The following is a 19,956-nucleotide window of genomic DNA, read 5'->3' on the forward strand; positions in this document are numbered from 1 at the left end:
GTAAAGCTCACTCTCATCGTGCAGGATTCGCACCCGATGATCCTTGGTTACCCGCACTGTGCCGGCGGTCAGGATCTCGTCACCCTTCTTCCATATTACTGTGTTGTTCGAGGAATTATCTGAGACTACGCAGGTTAATAGAGCATCTTTGCTCTCCAAAATAGTTGAAGGTCCGCCGGTTCCTTAAAATTATTAGCAAAATATTATATTATGATTGATGTTTAATAAAATAAAGTTAAAAGAGAGATTACAAATACTAAATAGAAACATTTTAAATTACTTTGAAGCTACTCACCAATTGGCACACCAGACTTAACATTAGTTATTAGCACACATATCGTTATTATATGAACCAGCAAAAGCCTGAGCATTATTCCTTGTAGGATAACCTGCAAAAACAGAAGCCAAAGAGAATTGTTTACTAAAAATTACCGGATCACCTGTAATGCAGAAATCAAACAAAATTGTTTCGCAAACTTTAAAGAGCGGAACCATGGAAGAGCGAATATTTTTCAATCATTTTCAACGCCGGAAAGGAAACATTTTGATATTGCAATAAATGGCCGGGTCGGGCGAAACGCCATTGGCAACTATGATGGGGTCGGGCCAAAGCGTGGGCGTGGAAATGGGGGCGTGGCAGATGGCTGACCTGGGAAATGCAGCCAATTGGGAACCGATGGCCGGAGAGGAAGGAAGCCAGCACAAACAGCTGAAAGTAGCGTCACTTTTGCCTTGGACCCCGTGTTGACGTCAACGTTGCCAGAACATTTGATGTTTGAAAAATAACATCCACAACCCCTCGAAGCTCGAATCGCCCACCCCCCACTACCACCCCACTTTGCACTTTCCACACCACTTTCCCCCCCGCAGTTTTCCCGCAGGCTGGATGCCTGGTTTGGTTACCTGTTCGTTTATGGCCAACGTTTTTGGATTTTTGTTTAAAAATTCGAACGAGTTTTTTGCTCTCCCCGCTTTTTCTGCGTTGATAAAATGTTTAACATTGCAGTGGTAGAGTACACAAGGCAAAAAAGCGAACAAATAATACCAATAATAAAATCAATAAGTTTTATCATATGATTAAATATGAGTGTTTTTAAATATATGGTGTTTGTCAATATTGTTTTTATTTGTGAAATCTCGGATTAAAAATCGAATTGAGTTGAAGATAAATATCATTGCAATGGCTTGTAAAGTAGGTAAGTCTATTATTTTAAAGGGTAAATACATATTCTATGATATTATGGGAGAAAATAAGTATAAACCATTGTGTTTAACTCACTAATGTGAGACTTTTTAATAGGACCATTTTATATAATTTACATTTGAATTGTATATTTTTGCATAATTTATGATTTTAGAATAAATAATTATTGTATTTTCAAATACAACAAAATATTGATTAGTTTTATGGTATTCTAATATCATATTAGAAATATTTATCTATAGAAATCTCTGGTATCTGAGCATCAAAAAAACGAAAACCCCTAAAGAGGTTTCCTACATTGTTTTATTGAATACTTTTTTAGTTCTGTAGAGTATTATGGCCTTTTTCTCAGTGTAGAAGGGGGTTTCGATTTGTTGAAATTGGTTCGAGCATTCTGTGAAAGGTGCTCGAGCTGATTGTATCCGTGTGTGTGTGTGTGTGCTGGCACTTGCAGCTGTGTGAGTGCTCTGCACGTGAGAGCGTAACTGAGAATTTGTTGGCAGTTTTAGCGACCATTCCACGGGTAATGGCAACAACAAATTGCGTACACTGCAGCAAAATAAGTGCGTGCGGCTGGTGCGCTTGTATTCAATTACGAGAACGGTTAATCGATTCACCTAATCGCCGAGTGTGTGTGTATGTATGGGTAGGGAAGGGTTTTTAGCAGGGGGTAAGCAGGAGGTTGGCAGGTACTAGGGGTCACCTGCTTGCTGGGTCGTCATCAATGACGTTTATAGTTCACCACCCCCCCGTTCATCTGACCCCCAGCGCGCTGACAAACCGCTTAGCTAGCTGGCATTTGTTTGGCCATCAGCGACAGTGAATAACACACCCCGTTTTCCAAGTGGGTGGCACTTGTAGGGCATCATAGGAAGGGGTTCTAGAGGGGGGTTCTCGCCATGTGAGCATAAGGTGCACTAGGTGGGTCGGTACCTGCCTTTGTGCGCATCAAGCGCATTTCAAATTGAATTTACAAAGTGCGAACGCGATGCCCGAGCACGCACTTGCCACCCATGAAGCGAAGATTGAGTTACCTTTTGGAGGTGGAATGGCACGGGTTCAGGTTCAGGTACAGGTGGAACTGCAGGTGGAGGGGCAAGTGCCACTGCCAGAGCTCACCTTTTGTCTAGATGCGCTCCTGCTTCGTGAAATGCCATTCATAAATTCCAACAGAGCGGCAGTCTCCTTTTGCCGCGCGAGTTGCTCAATTGCAAAAGTGACAAATTTGATTAAATTATAGCGCTATTGCAAAACGATTTATCTTTCGCTGCACTCTGGTGTCGCTTGCCACCCACTCAATTAATTGTTTTTGCTCTTGGCTCTTGGCTTTTGCTCTTTGCCGTTGCCATTTTTGCGCACTCATCCAGGCACGCACATCCTGCACACAGATACTCACGCACACATATGTCGGGATACACGGAAAATATCACATATTTTATAGGAGGAAAATAAAATCAAGAGTAATACTACTTCAAAAACAACAACCCTACTAATTTACAAAAATAAAATTAAGGAAATTATTGGATCATAAAACGTAAAAATATAACACCCTTTTTTAAAATTTTAAAAATTTCACTAACAGTAATCTAATTATTTTAAGTAATAAAAATAAGAATATAGAATTTAACGCTTAAAGAAAATATATTTCTTAATTTTATTGATGTTAAGAATATGATTTATATAATTTTTTAATGTTAAGAGGTCACATATCATAACATAGCAGTGTAGGAATGATATAATATTATGATTTGAAGACAAATTTGATTTATACCTCCCATTCTAAATGACTTTATTGTTAATTGCAGTAATTTTAAACAAATACCAAAAACGTGTTTTGATTTTAAATACCACTTATTAAAATGATACGTATTTTTATAAGCAATGTATGATATTTTCTTGATGTGTAAACGAGTGCTTGTATGTCCTCCACGTTGTTGCCATCTATTTGTCTTCATCTGGGCCACAACTACCAAAGCTCCTCGGTTCCCAACTCATCCCATCTCATCCCGTCTCATCTCATCCCGACTCGTCTTGGTTCGCTGTCAACGTTCTGCTCGTTGACGTTGTAAGTAAATTGTATAACGTGGCGTATGAGTAATATGATATGCATGCTTCGATTCCGAGCGTTACGCTGTGTTCTGCTCCGTGCTGGGTAGCCCGGTTCCGCTCAGCTCGTTGAAGATGATGTGGTAATCAGTTTTGATTTTATTAGCACAACAGCGAAGGAGCTGCCACAGGCAGTTAGCTGGCATGCCACCCCAAAAATGAGCGGTAAGCGTCTCGAATCTTTTTTTACGATGTCTTTCCATCAAAGTTATATGTGTTATGTGCTGCTCCTTCAACTTCTTGGCATGTCAAGTGGCACACATCAATCCAATCTTTTGCGCCCCCTCTCCAACTTCTGGCTTATGATGTAAGATGCGCAACCCCAACGCTTGGGTCATAATTGTTAATGAAATTACGTATACGTTTTCGAGTCGAGCGGTAAAGTGGTGCGCTTAGTTGCGCTTGCCTTAATTAAATTTCTCTATGAGACAATGTGTCAAAACCGAGAACCGAATTGAAATTCGAGTTAAAAATGTAACTCTCAAGCGGAATGTGTAAAATCCTAATTAATTTAATTTGCCAGCAATCTAGAATAATTGCCATTTGGTGGTGACGCAAAAAAGAAGATGTGAACTGTTATTTGATTCTCAAGTGATATCAAGTTAACACTTCAACTGTAACTGGTTTTCGAAAATGAAACTAATTAAATATATATTTAAACAAATCAAAAACAATTAGTTTATAATTCGTATAAAGTAAAGCGGTATTTATTATATACGATTTTATAAAACTGTTGACCAAATTTATCATTAATAGACTTGGCCCCAATTTAATGTGCCAATAAAAACTTTTTAGTCTAAGTATTAATTCTCGCTTTCCACAAAATGTTCCCCTGAGACAGTGCCTCTTGCAATCCCATTAAATATTTATCAAGTGCATAAATTAGCATATCTCCCCATCTTTTGTTTTTCTGTGTGTATGAAACTTTTGTATTTTATGACTCGATATTTTTGGACGGTCCCCGTTACTAATTAAGGAACTGAGCACACACATTAATGATAAAGCTGGGGCCAACTCTCAAGGTAAACGAGCCCCAAACAGCCAAAACAAAAAAATTAAGATGAACAACAAAGGACAAAAAACCGGAAAAATAGTCCCCAAGAAGGCGTCATAAAAGGACCCAGGCAGGACATTAAGTAAATTAAACAAAAAAAAAGCGTGAAACAAACGAGAAGAGTGGTGGATAAATGAAAAAAGCAAAAGGACATTTACACGTTATTTTATAACATGGCCAAGACAGACAAATGACAGCCGAGACAAGGTGGCCAGTGAAAAGGTGAACTGGGCTGGCAATTGCCACACCAGATCTACTTCATGATAAATAAAATACACCGCAAAACATTTTAAAAGCCAACCGACAACACTTTCCACTTTGCTGCTAATTTAAAGTTAACACCAAAAAGTCGCAGCCACTAGAAAATGGTGAAAGACCCAAGAACAGGAGGGGGTGAAAATGGAGGGAGGGGATGGGGAAAACTGAACGAGGGTTTCCCACAGCTGACGCTTCAACTGTCTTTTCGTTCTGGCCAACTTTGTCTGTCTCTCTGGGTGTGTGTTTGTGTGTGTGAGTTCGGCTTTTGGCCAAGGACTACTTTATGGGCTTTGTTGCTGTGCTTTTCTTGTTTTTCTTTTTTGGTTTTCGGTTTTTTTTTTCGGCTGGGCAAGGTAATTTTTCTTAATTACCGCAAAATGTTTACCTTGTTGCTTGTGCTTCGGCTTTTGGTGTATATTTTTCGGGTAGCCCCAGATAAGGTCCGCATCCCTCAGAACAAACCATAGATTGCCAGTCGCAGTGCAAAAGGTGTAAAATATTTTCGACAGCTCCTACAACACTTTACATTGTTATGGTTTGCTGTTTTTAAGCAGCTTTTGTTCGCTTCTTGTTTTCACACGGCCCGGAGTACGAGGCAAAAAGTAAAAGTGTTGCATACTTACCAGGGGCGACAAGCTCTTACAAACACACAGATACACACGCACACAAACAATGAGGAAGGTGAAAGGTTGGGGCTGCAAGGTAAGCCAGAGAGACCTACAAAACACACACACACACGGTTTTTTTTCCAAATTGAAACTAATGTTCATAGCTGTGCATATTTCTGTTCTTGCTCTTGCCCAGAAAACTTGAACTTGAGTGCAAAAAATAAACACAAGACAAAACATTGTCAACCTTTTTCCATTCATTTGCTGGCCAAGGGAAGGTAAAAGTGTGTTTAGGCCTTTTGTTTGGCTTTTCCTGCTTCGCTCTGAGTGAGAAATATGATAATCAAACAAAAAAAATTACTCATACGCCAGGTAGACACAGACACAAGTTGGGGCAAAACTTTTAGGCGGGGCGATAAGGCGACAAAGCCCAGAACTAAAAACAGCAAGGCAAAAGTTTTGTTTGTTTTTGTTTAGGGTCCAGCTAGAGAGGAAATGGAAATGTTGGTTTATAGCGACAACACACCTTGATTAAAGAGTTAATACCACCGATTTCAGGGGGCACAGGAATTTTTGGCGAAAAATGTACAAGAAAATGTTTAATTATTCAGCAACCCTCAGTCGAAGTTTGTAATTAAAATTAATATGCAAGACAGAACAGAACGGAACAGGAAGAAAAACCCCAACAAATGCCAGAAAAAACCACGGAAATCGGCTTGTGGCATTAAGCCGGAACAAAAAGGGGAAAAAAGCTAAATTTGTTTTAGCATTAAAACAAAATCAACACACCTCAATGTAAAAATCTCCCCAAAGAGGCATAAAAAAGATGGGTACGCACAGATGCTGGAAATACCGGAGCTTGAGAGTAGCGAATAAGCAAAACATGTTACAACAAAGGACCAAAACATAATGAACAATAACAATCAGAGTCGGAAAATACCAAAGTGCGGTTTACTTAGTTGCTCGACAGCCAGATGCCCAGTTCTTAATGGTAGTTAATTTGGTTAAATTGTGCACTCGTTGCTGGGCAACCAATTATAATTTCAGCTTACAAAATGAGCATAATATGAGCTTAACTTTGCGACATACCTGCACTAGAACATCCAGATGATGCAATTAAATATATAATAACATATTAATAAGGCAAAGACAATATAAGTGTTTTAATTTACACAATTTCGTTTTGCCATTCTGTCTACCAAAAATCTAAAACATTTATTATGAGCTTTTAATAATATTTTTACAATCATATAAAAAAACAATAGATGAAAGTAAAGTCAATATAAAGATTCTTAATTTGAAACCAAATTACAAAATTTTCTTTTGCCAACTTAGTACAATTAATTAAAAAATGTTAATTAAATGCTTCTAATTTTATTTTTACACTTCAATTATCAAGAAATATATTACGAAAGTAAAGCCACTATAAAGGTTTTTATTTATATAAATAAAACATATTTAAAGTATTTTTTTAATTTTGCTATCAAAAAATAATAGAAAAAAGTATAATTTTTTATAGTTAAAGGCTTTTTTTTATATTTTATATTTTTCCCATTCTTATATCATCCAACTTTAAATATACCCACTTTATCAGTAAATACCCCTCGATAAGATTGGTAAAAGAAGAGCAAAAATAAATGCTCGAGCATAACAATAACAGAAGCGGCACATTAAACAAATATTCCGCCGCAAAACAAAAACCCAAGCGATGATAAAAAAATAATTCTACAGAAGCCGAGGAGAAGGGGTACGGGCAAGATTTACTTTAAAATATATTTACATATGCAAATGCCAAGAGGGAAGACATGGGCGGTGGGTACAGGGGGGATTCTGTGTCTAAGCAAGCATGTGAGTATTTGTAAATCTGACATAATTGCAAGCACACATGTGTGTGTGTGTGTATCTGTGTGTGCATAAGTTTGTTTTTCGGATTGTTTATTTTGTTTGCACATTTCGCTGGGCAAAGGAGCAAAAACTTTTTATGCATTTTTCATACACATAATTCGCTTCGAGCGCAAATGCACAATAATAATAATAATAATAATAATAACAATAGCAGCAACAAAAGCGGCACAAACAGCCATAACAATCACAGCGCAATGCACAGCAGTGTCATCGGGATCTGAAAACTGAGTCTGAGCAGTGACAACAATGGCTCAACAATGCCAGAGAACAGGGCCCGAAAAGCCCGACTATAGTCAACTATATATATTCAGCCAGATCCCAGCGAACCGAAGAACTGCCAGCTACAGTTCTACGGCGACAGCAACAACATTGATTTTACATTTCCGCCGCTTTGCCTGCTAACTTCCGCTGCCGCCATTTCCACTACCACTACATGCACACACACTGCACTTGGCATCACAGCATTTTTGTTTTGCCACCACACATGCTCACATATTCGCAGATATCCTCACACACACATACACACGGGCAAAGGACGCACAACAAACCCTTGCTGGTGTGTGTGTGTGGGTCCTTTCGGGCTGTGATTGCAGGCAGCAGAACAAATGTGCGACAGATGCACTTCAATGGCAGCCAGGGATGCGAAACTAAAGACGTCCTCGCAGCCAAGCAAACTGGGAATTTATGCAGGCCCACAACAAGGAAACAAATTTTTCCTTAAGAATAAACATACAATTATATTAAAGAAATTTCTGTTATATTCTAAGACCATAACTTTCATAGAAATTCCAACTACATTTCAATTACAAGTTGTATTTCTTTTTAAAAGAATTGATAATGATACACTTTTAAAATTAAAATCCATATAAGGATAATTCAAAGATATATTTCAATGTGTCTATAGCGATAAGAAGCTATAAATAAATTAAATAACATTTCTAAAATATAAATATAATATATAATAATAATATTTAAATATATATTTTGAACCTTTTTAAAGACTCTGGAATTCAGATAATATGAATATTTTAATCTAAGCATGCTGGTTGAATAAAACCTTAAGTGGATTAAAAATAAAAACATTATTTATATACCTAATATACATATATCGTTTAAAAACAAATGCAATCATGGGTAAAGTTTGTTTGTACTTTCCAATATATAAAAAAATTATTTTGTCAATCTGTAAGAATCTATTCTATGAAAATCGAAGTTCTTGGAACCCTCTTAACAAACAATTTTAAATTCACCCTTTTTTTATTGCCAAATATTTGTCCATCAAACAAACCGCAGGAAAGAAAGTGATTGCCGAGGGGTTTTCACTCAACTGACGATCGAAATCACGCCATTAAGCATGCCAAAGGGTTTTCGCACTTTTTGCAGATATTTTTAAGCCATTTCTTTCTTTTCAGTGCGAGCAGTTGAAATGCATTCATTTCCATAGGCATGTCTAGGTTCATTCCTGATGGCAAAGATGTGGCCACTTCAGACTTCCAACATGTTGCTGCCACAGAGCCAAAAAGCGTCGAAACAACTCGATGGAAGTTGCAAAGAGCATGGCAGAGCAACCTGCAGTGGCAAATGCAGTTGCACTTGCCTTTTGCCATTGCTTTTGGCTGTGGCAGTTGTTTCTAGTAGTTCCCAACAAATAAAACATAGTATAACTCCGCAGCAAACGAGCCACAAACATATGTGGGGGTGTTTCGGATAGCTGAAGTGCTTACCAGGCCAACAGCTACAAGTTGGCTAAGTCGGTAAGCTCGCAAAATGCCAACAAGCGGCGCTCGGAGGAACTCCTGCAGTTGACGAACGCTGACGAACTTGCTCAGGCATCCTCGAAGGACCTCGGTTGCAGTTACATGGCTGCCTGCCTGCGTATGTGTGTGGTTAGAAATTAGATTTACTAGTTTCCCGACAAACCCCAAATGCCTGAAACCCCTACCGCCATCCCCGTCTGCAAAGTACCAAAAACTTCATCTAAGCCAAGGCAACTTTCTACCAAAAAACCCGAAAAAAAAAACAAAAAAATCATAAAAAAGATACCAAGTAAAACAAATGCTTGGGGCACTTTAGAGCTCGTATACCCCGTTGTACTATTAAATTTACCCATGGGAATGTTGACTTTTTGGCTTTTTCAGGGCAGTTTCAACACTTTTGTTATTCCCCGCACCAAATTGGTTGCACAAACACATCTACTGTGGATATCAATAAAAAATATTGCTCTTTTCCCCCATCATATCTGTGTTTGTGAACGACTTAATCACTTGGAAATATCAGAGACCAGCTGAGTGCGGCTGTTACTAAAGTGTTACAAGTTTATGGTCATCAGCAGAACCAGAAGGAGTCAAGAGGAAAAAAAAAAGTTGAACTAAACGAAAACTTTTATTACGGACATTTGTGACAGAACAGCAACTTCTAAGTGGTTCAATTCGACTGGTCAGCTCCGGTCGCAATGCGGTGTTAGTTTTCTCAAAACTTTTATGGCCTAATTTCGCCATTGAAAATCAACTGAGATATATTAAGAATTTGGACACCAAAATAGATAAACTACTTTCTGCGTCATGTGGGAAAAGTTTATTGGGATTTGGGACTGTAAGAATAAGCAGAATGTCAAAATAGAAATGATCGTCCTTGATACTATAAAATCTAGGTCATAATTTTTGGACTTAAATGTTTTTATAAATTTTAATTAAAGTAAAAATAGGTTTATTTTAATGAAATCATTTTAGGTGTCTAAAAGTATGCAACAAAATAATTGAATCTCAGAAGAATATCCTTTATTCACTGCATGCTTTAATACACCTAAAATAGCATTTAAAAGTGCATTAAAATATTTTTTTAAAATATTCTTTCATATGAATCCTCCCTTATTCCTTTGCATAACACGACATAAATAAATTAGTAATAACCTGACAAACTGGCAGATGGAAAATCTAATTACGAGCCACCGCGGTAATTTTAGCACGTGCCCAAGGTAAAGAAAAAAGCACGAGCCTGTTTTCAAAGCGCAATTACATTAATTTTGCTCAAGAGCAACATGCACTCAGCGCTAAACTTCATTGCAACAAAATTTCCGCACCAATGTGCAAAGAGTTTTGCGGCAGTAATGCCAAAGTGGCGGCGGTGCATCCGAAAGTGAGGCCCAGGATGAGGATAAAAGTGATGCCTGCAGGCAGTGCAGCCCAGCGCCATCGAGGAAAGTCAACCGCGACCGAAAGTGCCAAGTTCGTGTTGCTCAGTGTTGGTGTCTATCTGTGTGCGCGCCACGAGGTGCTAATGAGCTGCAGTTTGCAGTCACTGAAGATGTTAGCAGGCAGCCATTTTGCTGTTACCAACTTTGGCTCTTTCCCGCGCTGACAGCACTTAAAAGCTTTGTGCCACACACACTTGCACTGGGAAAGAGTAGAGCCTTGGTATGAAAATGTAACCTAAAATTTCAGTAGGCCAAAACATATAGTATTTTGGTAATTCTTAAAAGAAGCTTATAAAAAATCTGAGTAATATTTTTTAGACAACCTTTATGGTATGGCTGTCTATTCTATTATTTTAATATATTTTTTGTTCATTTTTTCAATGTTTTCATCACAATTCTTATTTTAAATTTTTTTTAAGAATATAAATTTTTAAATTTGTTATTTATTAATTAATTATTAAGGATTCATATTTTTTGAAAGTACATCACAAATATAATGTTCTTTTTGGTGGGTTTCCTTAATTCTGACTTAAATTTAATTAAAGATAATTTTTAAAAGTTAAATAAATACTATGTACTGCCCAAGAATACACTTAAATGTATTTAAATAAAAATTCAAAAGGCCTAAACTGTTTAATTTATGGTACAGAATATTGCAGAATATTTTATTTATATTTACTTTGTAGTGTACCCCAATTTAACTCCCCCCATTTTCCACGCCCACTCTTTGGTGACGTGTGTTTATGCTGTTGATATTTTTGACATTTTCGTTTGGCATTCTCGTTATTGTTACTGCACTTTATACAAGAGTTGTTGCCACTGTTTTTTGTTTCCTTTTCGTGCATTATTCCCATTTTTGTTTTAATTAAAATTTCACATGTCAACGATTTTTTGAAGGTGACTGTGTGCGTAGGTGGATTGCCACCTCCGCCGCTGCCAAATGAATGAGTTTCTCATTTCCTCAGCCAACGAGCATCCGCTCAATGTTTTTTCTTTTTATAGGACCCCACATTTGTGGTATATTGCTATGGGGCAGAAGGAATAAGTAATATCTCTGCTAAGGTATTGGAGGATGATGAAATATATCAATGAAATTTATTTCACAGAACCGAGGTTATAGGAATTTTATTTTTGATATATTATTTTCGTGGTTTCTTACCTTTTCTATAACCTTTAAACAAATGGATTCTTTTATTTGAATCCTACTTTAATTTAGAAAACAATTATGACCATAAGACAAATTTAAGTAATATAATAGTTTCTATAAAAATTGCCTAGCTGCTTAGAAAATTTTAGTGTCCTCAAAAAGAGTTAATATATTTCTTTATTAATATTAAAAACAGTAAAGTGTTTATTATTATTCCTGAGATCATTGTTTTGCTTTGATAGACAACTTCTCACGGAAGATAAAGCAATCAATTCTGTAACATTGAAAAATAAATAAGCACCTATTTCGTCATTGTTCTAATTGGCTTAACTTATGATTAGAATCACTTGCCAGGTTCACGATGCAATTAACTTGAGATGATGGTCTTAAAATGCAAATAAATGCAGTGGGTGTTATATAGTCGAAACTTTTGTGTAGATTTTATTATTATTTTTTCCCGATAGCGCTGTCGTCATTTTCACATCGGCGGGGGTGGCTGTCAACTGCATTTTGTGCTGGCAACTGTGAAATAACGGGCTTCGCTCCATCTACTCGTCCCTGGCCATCCTATTTTGCTGGGATTTTTTGTAAGCTTTTCCTGTTGCCAATCTATCAAGTCCAAGCATCCAGCAACGCGTCATCTATCGATGATTTCGCTAACTGTGGAACTATGGCAGGGCACCCTGTCATCGGATCCGCACCCACAGACCCACTTTCATATACATCCACTCGATTCCGTGTTGTGTTCTCAGGTTTTTGTTCCGTTGACATGATGCGCGTCAATTAAAATACGGAAAATGGAAAAGTTTTCCACGTTTTGGCCATGATTTTGCCGATAACAGCGGAAAATTCGTTGATCGACTTTTATGCGCTTTGACGCTGCTCATGTCTCAGACAGTGGGGATTATCCCTTTAGCCCGCTCGCTTTGAATGCTTTTATAAATCATGGGGAAAAATCCAAGTTGACATCTCTTTGGTTTTGAGTTTGCCCTTTAACTATTTGTCATTTAATAAAGTTATCCATGCATTTTTTATGGGTAAGCAAACCTTATTCATATTTGATGGGTTCCATTTGACCAGGCAATTAAAAGGCCCGAGAAAACATTTAATTTATTGTCAATCCAATGGGGGGCATCACTTTGTTCACTTTGCCGTCGGTCGATTGTTTTTATAATTATATATGCGCTTTAATATTGTAATCCCCGCAGCTGTTTGCACAGTTCCCGTTGCTGACACAAAATACATAATTGTTCAATAAACAAATAACAAACAGAGTGGCGATAAAATTATTTTATATTTCTTTACATCCTTAATCAAATTAATTAAAATCATTTTAATAGCTTATGGTATAATTCAGACACCAAAAAAAAAATACATAAAGTCGACTGCGTAATGCTCTTGAATAAACATATGTATTAAGTTTTTATGAGATTACAACTGATAGTTTTTGCCTTTTAAAGCCATAAATATAGTTTTTTACATTTAGGCCTGACCCCATGGACCTTTTCTTGGGTTATTAATTGAATTTGTAAAATGCAAATCAAAGTACATTGTCCAAGCGTCTGCACAATTAATCAAAAACCCATTAACGATTTTCGAGATACTGGTCCACCCTGAACTTGGCTCGTACTGATTAAATGCAATTAATTTTCTGTCAGCAACAATTGTGCCTACAATTTAACAGGCCTGGGCAAAAAATGGACATAAAACAAAATGAGGCATCTTGCCTGAAATCAGTTGCAAAAAGCCATTTCAGAAAATTAACAAATAAATACATGAGTGAGCGGAACAACAACAGCAACAGCGAAAATACAAACGGTGGACAACAGAATGAAAAATGTAAATACAAGTTGTTGAGCATTAAGTTTGTTTGGGCTATAAAAAAAATGTTTTTAATTAAAACGAAAGGGAGACGTTGACGTCTGAATGCGCTAGCGAACAATTGCCATAAAGTTGGGCGACTTCATAAAGTCTACGAAAATAAGTTTTTGCAAATAATAAGACATGGTAAGTTCTGAAAGTCTGACAATTAAATTTGATGAAATCCTTTCTCATTTAAGGAAAAGCAGTAAGGGAAGAGTTATACATTGTTGTAGACCTTTCTAAATATATGTAAACTAATTTTTGATTTTCAATAAATTTTTGAATAATTCTGGTAGCGATATGCTAAATATTTTAGAAGTGATTTTTGATTTTCAATATATTTTTAGGTAATTCTGGCAGTGAATCCTAGGAATTCTAAACAAAATTTCTTTAAAAATATACCTGAGATACCTCACCACTTTCTTGATTTAAGTCGTTTATAATTTATTATATTAAACGTATCTATAAATAAACACCTCTGCTCTTGACAACCGTACCAAACAAAAGATACCCCTTTTATGGCCACGTGAAGTATATTCAAATGTCAGCCTATCGAAATTGTTGATTCAGAAACACTTGAACTCCGCAAATAATTAATCATGATACGTCAGTTGGCCCGTTGGAAATGCAGGAAGTAGATATACTATTCCGTTTCTGAACCGAACTGAAAACCCATTCCGCTCCGGGCAATCTTCAGTCAGTTGTCAGCGTTGTCAGACTCGTCGGACGGGCCAAAGCCAATAGCATTTGGTTTTAACACGTTTTACTGTTTCTGTTTCTGTTTGCCAAAACATTTCGTTGCTCGTCGATTTTTAATGAGAAAAGGGTTTTATTTTGTTTCGTATGGTTTGGTTTTTTTTTTTTTTTGGTTGGTTGGGTTTAATCACGAATTCGGAGGGACAGGCCATCAGTCAAAGTGGCAAACTAATGGTTTATTTATACAGACAGGATTGAGGGATTAAATTAGATTTTAATTCGGAAAGAAAATGTTGCCAAACTGTGAATGCGGTCAGCCCATTCATTCATGGCGCAAGGACATTTTAAGAGGATAAACCACTTTGGAGACTCCACTACATTAAGCAAAGATCATAATCGCCTTGAACAAGAACTTTTGCACAAAACTAAAAACGGAAAACTGAAAACTAAAAAAGGGATAGCTGAAAACTGAAAACAGAAAACAATGCAGCTGACGGCAGACTACACAAGTAAAACTGTTGCTTACAGAGAAAAGGACGAAGGATGTGGCTGCTTAGTCCCAGTAAATGCGCGAAAATTTCCAAAAACGAGTTCTCACCCACTTAGGTGCTGAGGTGCAATCTGTTTACTCAATAATTTGCAACAAAATGAATGTACATTTTGCACAGAAATTCCCCAAACGCCGAGTGCATTCTGCTGCTGGACTTGCTGACGTTGCGCATACGCAGCGTTGTATGCAAACTATCCAACTGGGAGATGGATGGATGGTTGGGGGCAGGTTACCCAAGGATCCAAGGATCCAAGAATCCAGGGAGCCAGGCAGCTAGATTCAAAGAAAATTCACCCCACCCCGCTATCGTTGTGGAGCAACAAAAAAGTTGATTTATAAACAAACTTTTGCGGCACAAAGTTCTGTTCGGACCGTCAACAAATGGAAAAGAAAAACATGCTCGCCAAATGGCCAACGAAAGTTAAAAGTACGCCAAGCCATTCGACCAGATGCCGTCTTTTGGCTTTTGGCGCGTGCTACCCTCGATATTGTGGTGTTCCTGTGTGTTTGCCATCTGAAAATGTGCAAATCCAAACACACAATGGATGGCCCCAAGAGTTGAGGCGGCATCAGCATAAAATACGCAGAGCAAAAACACATCATTGAGAAGCATTCACAAGTTAAATAATAACGCGACCAGATACAAAAGCGCAAATAAAGTAGTCGAGTCGAGTGCCAAGCATTCCCCGCATCTATTCTCGACGCCAAGGAGTTGGTGTCTGGATAGATGACTCCAATATGCACGGAAAATAAAGTGGAAAGATCACTGCGAGAAAATAATATACATATTCAATTTATTAAAATTTAAGAAATATTAAAACGAAATGTTAAACTTCACCTTTTAGCAATATTGCAGTAATTAACTTATTCAAAGTCTTAGAACAAAACTGGAGCATTGCCTTTACCCATTTATCTTGGTTCACTTAAATTTCAATACAGTCCTTTCGCTCAGTGGCAAAGTAGCTGCAGAGAACTAAATAAGAACCATCCTGGCCCACCTCCCACTTCCATATTGCCGCCCACAATACCCACCAAATCAGAACAGACACCCACCCACTTTCGGATCCCCAATTTCCACTCACCGCTTCAGCGAGTGCGGTAAAAGTCCTCAGTCAAATCAGTTGTTGGCACGATTTTTGCCAGCAAAAATAAATCGAAAAAAGCCAAAAGAAAAACTCTATAAAAAGGCAAAAACAAAGTTTCGGTGCTGCCGCCACTAAGAAAGCCGAGTAGCAGAAAGGCACTTCAAGAAAAATATATACTACCTTTTTTTATTGATTATATTCCAATAATTATTAGAAATTAAAATTTTTTGAGATAAAATAAAGGTGTTTTAAGCTGACTCTAAATATATATATTTATATATTCATTTTCTGATATCAATACATTTTATATGTCTTATAGGATTAAAAAGTGTTTGCTAGTCCTAAAAGTATTAATTTTATAAATATTATTAATTCTTCTTTTTGGTATACTTTAAAGTAAAATTGGGATTGACTAAGAAACATTTTTGACTCTTATTATTATCAAATTAAATATTTTAGAACTATTTACCATTTCTGAAAATATTTCTGAAGTAAAACTGTGGTCAGTTGAAAAACATTTAAAATATTTATGGCATTTTTTCAGGAATTAAAATATGTAAATATTCCAAGTATTTATTCGCTGTGCTGAAAAACCGGCGGGCAACCAACACAACGCACAATCGACAAGTTGTGCGCGTTGGCTTAACTTCTGCCACAAAATTTTAGTTTCCGTCTTTTGATGGCTGGGCTGCATGCTTCTTTGGCCCGCCTCGGCACCAAGTTTTATTCTTTCGCAGTCTGCTGAAAAGATGTTTTGGCTGTTGCTTATTTGATTTTCCCGCTGGCTTTTGTTGCACCAACACAGCTCCAGAGACAAGAGCATGTGTACCACAGACACCGACTCAAAGCAGCCAGCAGCCAGCCACCGAGGCAAATACGCAAAAATTTTTGTAATTTTCCAACTTATAAGCGAATATCTTCAAAAACGGCCAGCCAAAACCAAACCAAACCGAAGGCCAAAGGTCGGGGGTGGGGTTGAAAGTCACCACCAACCACCCACCCGCCAGAAAGCCACTTGAAAAGCAGCTTTAAGCCAACAAAACCAACGAACAACGAACAATTTGGCAAGAGATGAAGCCAGAGGAAAAGTTCCGAAGGGAGCAGCAGCTGATGTCTGGCTGATGTCTTAAAATGAAAATGAATGGGAAACCTTTTTGGCCCCGCTTGATTGAAAGTGTTGAAATAGTCTTTCGGGTCAGCTGTCGGGGCATTAACATGGCCAAATTGTATCGGGGATTAGCGCTAAATGATATTGCGATATTGATAGTTTCGGACATGGCCCAAAAACTTATCCTTAGTACAAGTACTTATCGCAAATGAACGTTGACGAAATGGTTTTCGATTGTTTTGTGTCCTTGTTCATCTTGCCATTCTTGCCATTCTGTTGTTTGTGCGAAATATTTACTGATAAGCCATTCGGACATCTTGGGGCTTAGCTATAATCGATGGGAAATCATTCTTGTGCAGATAGACAGTATTTACTTGGTGGGCACTAAGCTTTCCGTTCAACGATTAATGGCTCGTCGAGGGAAAATAATAATTTACAGAGTCCAATCAGCGGAAGTTTTTGTGGGGAAAATAATACTTCATGACTTCATAAAAACAAGACGTCTTGCAGGTCAAGGAAATACGAAATTATCCCATTCTAGAACCCATTGGAAGTATGAAAAAATCGAATATGAAAATGGGTTACATTTTTGACACTCCTTAAAAATAATATTTTTGTTATGCAGATTTTTAGATAATACAAAGACAAATTCATAGAGGAATCCCACGTCTAAATCGCACTACAATAACTCAGGTTATGGAATCTTGAAGTGGAATTTTGGGGTCCCATTCTGAAAACTATTGGAAATACGATAAAATCGAGCATGAAAGTGGGCTAAAATTTTAACCCGCGTTAAAAAGAATATATTAAATGCAGATTATTAGATAATACAAACACTAATTCATAGAGGTATCCCACGTCTAAATCGGACTACAATAACTCAAGTTATGGAATCTTGTAGTGCAATTTTGGGGTCCCATTCTGATAATTATTGGAAATACGAAAAAATCGAACATGAAAATGGGTTAAAATTTTGACCCTCGTTAAAAAGAATAACTTATATGCAGATTAATAGATAATTCAAACAAAAATTTATAGAGGTATCCCTTGTCTCAATCGGAATCCAATTACTCAAGTTATGGAATTATATATCTTGAGATAATATTAATACCTTAACTCGTAGACATGTTGGAAATTCTATAAATATTAAACGAAATCCTGGAACAAAATCTGTAAATTTCACAAAATGTCTTCTTCAGTATCCAACTTTAAATAGTTAGTTAGTTTAAATACCAAACAAATTGCTTTTAAAACTCCAATGCGCAATTTCCGCGAATTCCCCTGCAATCTACACCTGTATACAACCATCTTTATATAAAGACAAGCAAACACACACCGCAAACATATTCTTAAGACCGCATAAAACTAGCAGAGAACTAAGCCAATTTCCGCCATCCCCATAAAGAAGGATATTTAACAGGAGCACCTGCCACAATCAACTGGCCACGCTTCCAATCTGGATCAACTCCCACTCACCGGGTCTCAAAGAGAACTCATAAATCCGAGGTCGGGGGCTGGTTTATAATCATCATCAGGCCATAAAGTATTGTCTGCTCCAACAGGTAAATAAGAAAACTTTTGCCTCACTCAACCTGCGCCATAAACAACTTTCCTTGTCTTGAGCCAGCAGCCAAGCCAAGCCAAGCAGATGACGTTGGTCACTGGTCTGCAGTTAAAGTTGGTCCACAGCATCCTGGTATTTTGCAATTAAACAAAAACCGAAGAGAAGCCAATAAAACTTTGACCACTTTAGCAGACCGGGGCAAAGGACACAATCCAGACTGCCCACACACACATAAAAGTGCGAATAATAATTAATAGAAAATTAAATTTTGCACTCTATGGGCGAAATATGCTGAATCGGCAGGAACTTTGGTCCGCAAAAAGCAAATAATATTTCAGGGCATAGACATGCACGAAGGTTTTTGTTTGCAAATGGAAATCGGTTTAGCAAAAAGTTTCAATGATGCCAGCTGAATCGAAACAGAAATGAAAACTATATTTTTTCAATCGCCCTATTTGTGTGTTTCATATGTGGATACAAAAAATTAGCAAATAGAAATGATAGTCCAAATATACAGAGCAAATATGTTCCGAAATTATGGTAACTTTTTCAGCTAAATTTATTTAGTGTAAATATCAGTTTCCTTTTTTAATGGTAAATCAGATTTGTTCAAAATAAAGGAGTAGACAATGATTCTGGACATTAAAAAATAATATAAACGCTTGACTACACTTTATTCTATTAAAAAATAAGTGTAATGAAACGTATGCAAGAAGAAATAATAAAATAAAAATTATTTACTTATTAATATTTATTAGGGCAATAAATAAAAATGTTTTTATTTTTGCCTTTTTGGCCATTTAAACTCCCTCTTACTAAAACCTAATGGTTCATAATATTTAAAGGATAATTAAACTTAATGGTCTTCCAGCATATCAACATCGTTAATATGGCACACGTAGATACATATAACACCATTCATTCCAATCCCAGCACGAACGAAAACAGAATATAAAGCCAGTAAAAGGCCACAAAAAATAAAGAAATTCCCGCATTTACCCCTGATTATAATTGAAAATTTAATTATTTTCAATGGAAAGGAAAGCCCAGCAGGGCTTATTTGTTCACTGTATTTGTGGGTGTGTGCAAAAACACACATGTAACATACGTATATACGTATTTCTATCTGTGAGGTTCGCTGTTTGTGTTGCTGTTTGCTGCCTATTAATGTCAAGTTGCCGTAATGAGCACACAAAAAGCAGCTGATGATGCTTGGAAAAGTCACACTGTCAGAAAATATAAATCTTATTTTATTGTTGCTTTTGGAATATTACATTTTACTGTCCAAAACATCAGAATTTAACCAAATAATCATAAAAAATATAAGACAAAGTAGTACTAAAAAATCTATTACAACAAATTTCGTACAAGATTTTGATGGACTTTTGTTTGGAATTCGACTGAAAAATCTTCTATGGCACCGTGAAATATCAAAACTAAGTATCTAAATATGTTTTAAAATAATAACGTAATTGTACCACTTTTAAAAATAATATTTTGAAGAGATATACATTTTTCATGGATGAACAATTTCATTTTTTTTTTCTCTGTGCAGACCCAGGACGAAAGAATGGGGGATTTCGGATAGGGATTTTGGGGGATGAGAGGAATCGGG

General features: G+C 36.9%; 1 protein-coding gene across 1 annotated transcript in view; it reads right to left on the bottom strand.

Annotated features, from left to right (window-relative positions):
• The window catches only part of LOC119555428 (Ig-like and fibronectin type-III domain-containing protein 2), an 80,877-nt gene that overhangs the window by 23,943 nt on the left and 36,978 nt on the right, over window positions 1–19,956 (bottom strand). Inside the window, exons 3-4 of the mRNA XM_037866797.1 lie at window positions 296–389; window positions 12–182 (exon numbers count right to left, since the gene is read on the bottom strand). Of these exons, the coding sequence (XP_037722725.1) occupies window positions 12–182; window positions 296–371 (247 nt within the window). The 5' untranslated portion in view covers window positions 372–389. The remainder of the gene's footprint in view (window positions 1–11; window positions 183–295; window positions 390–19,956) is intronic.

Source organism: Drosophila subpulchrella, chromosome 3L, assembly GCF_014743375.2.
Source record: "Drosophila subpulchrella strain 33 F10 #4 breed RU33 chromosome 3L, RU_Dsub_v1.1 Primary Assembly, whole genome shotgun sequence".
Taxonomy (NCBI): Eukaryota; Metazoa; Arthropoda; class Insecta; order Diptera; family Drosophilidae; genus Drosophila; species Drosophila subpulchrella.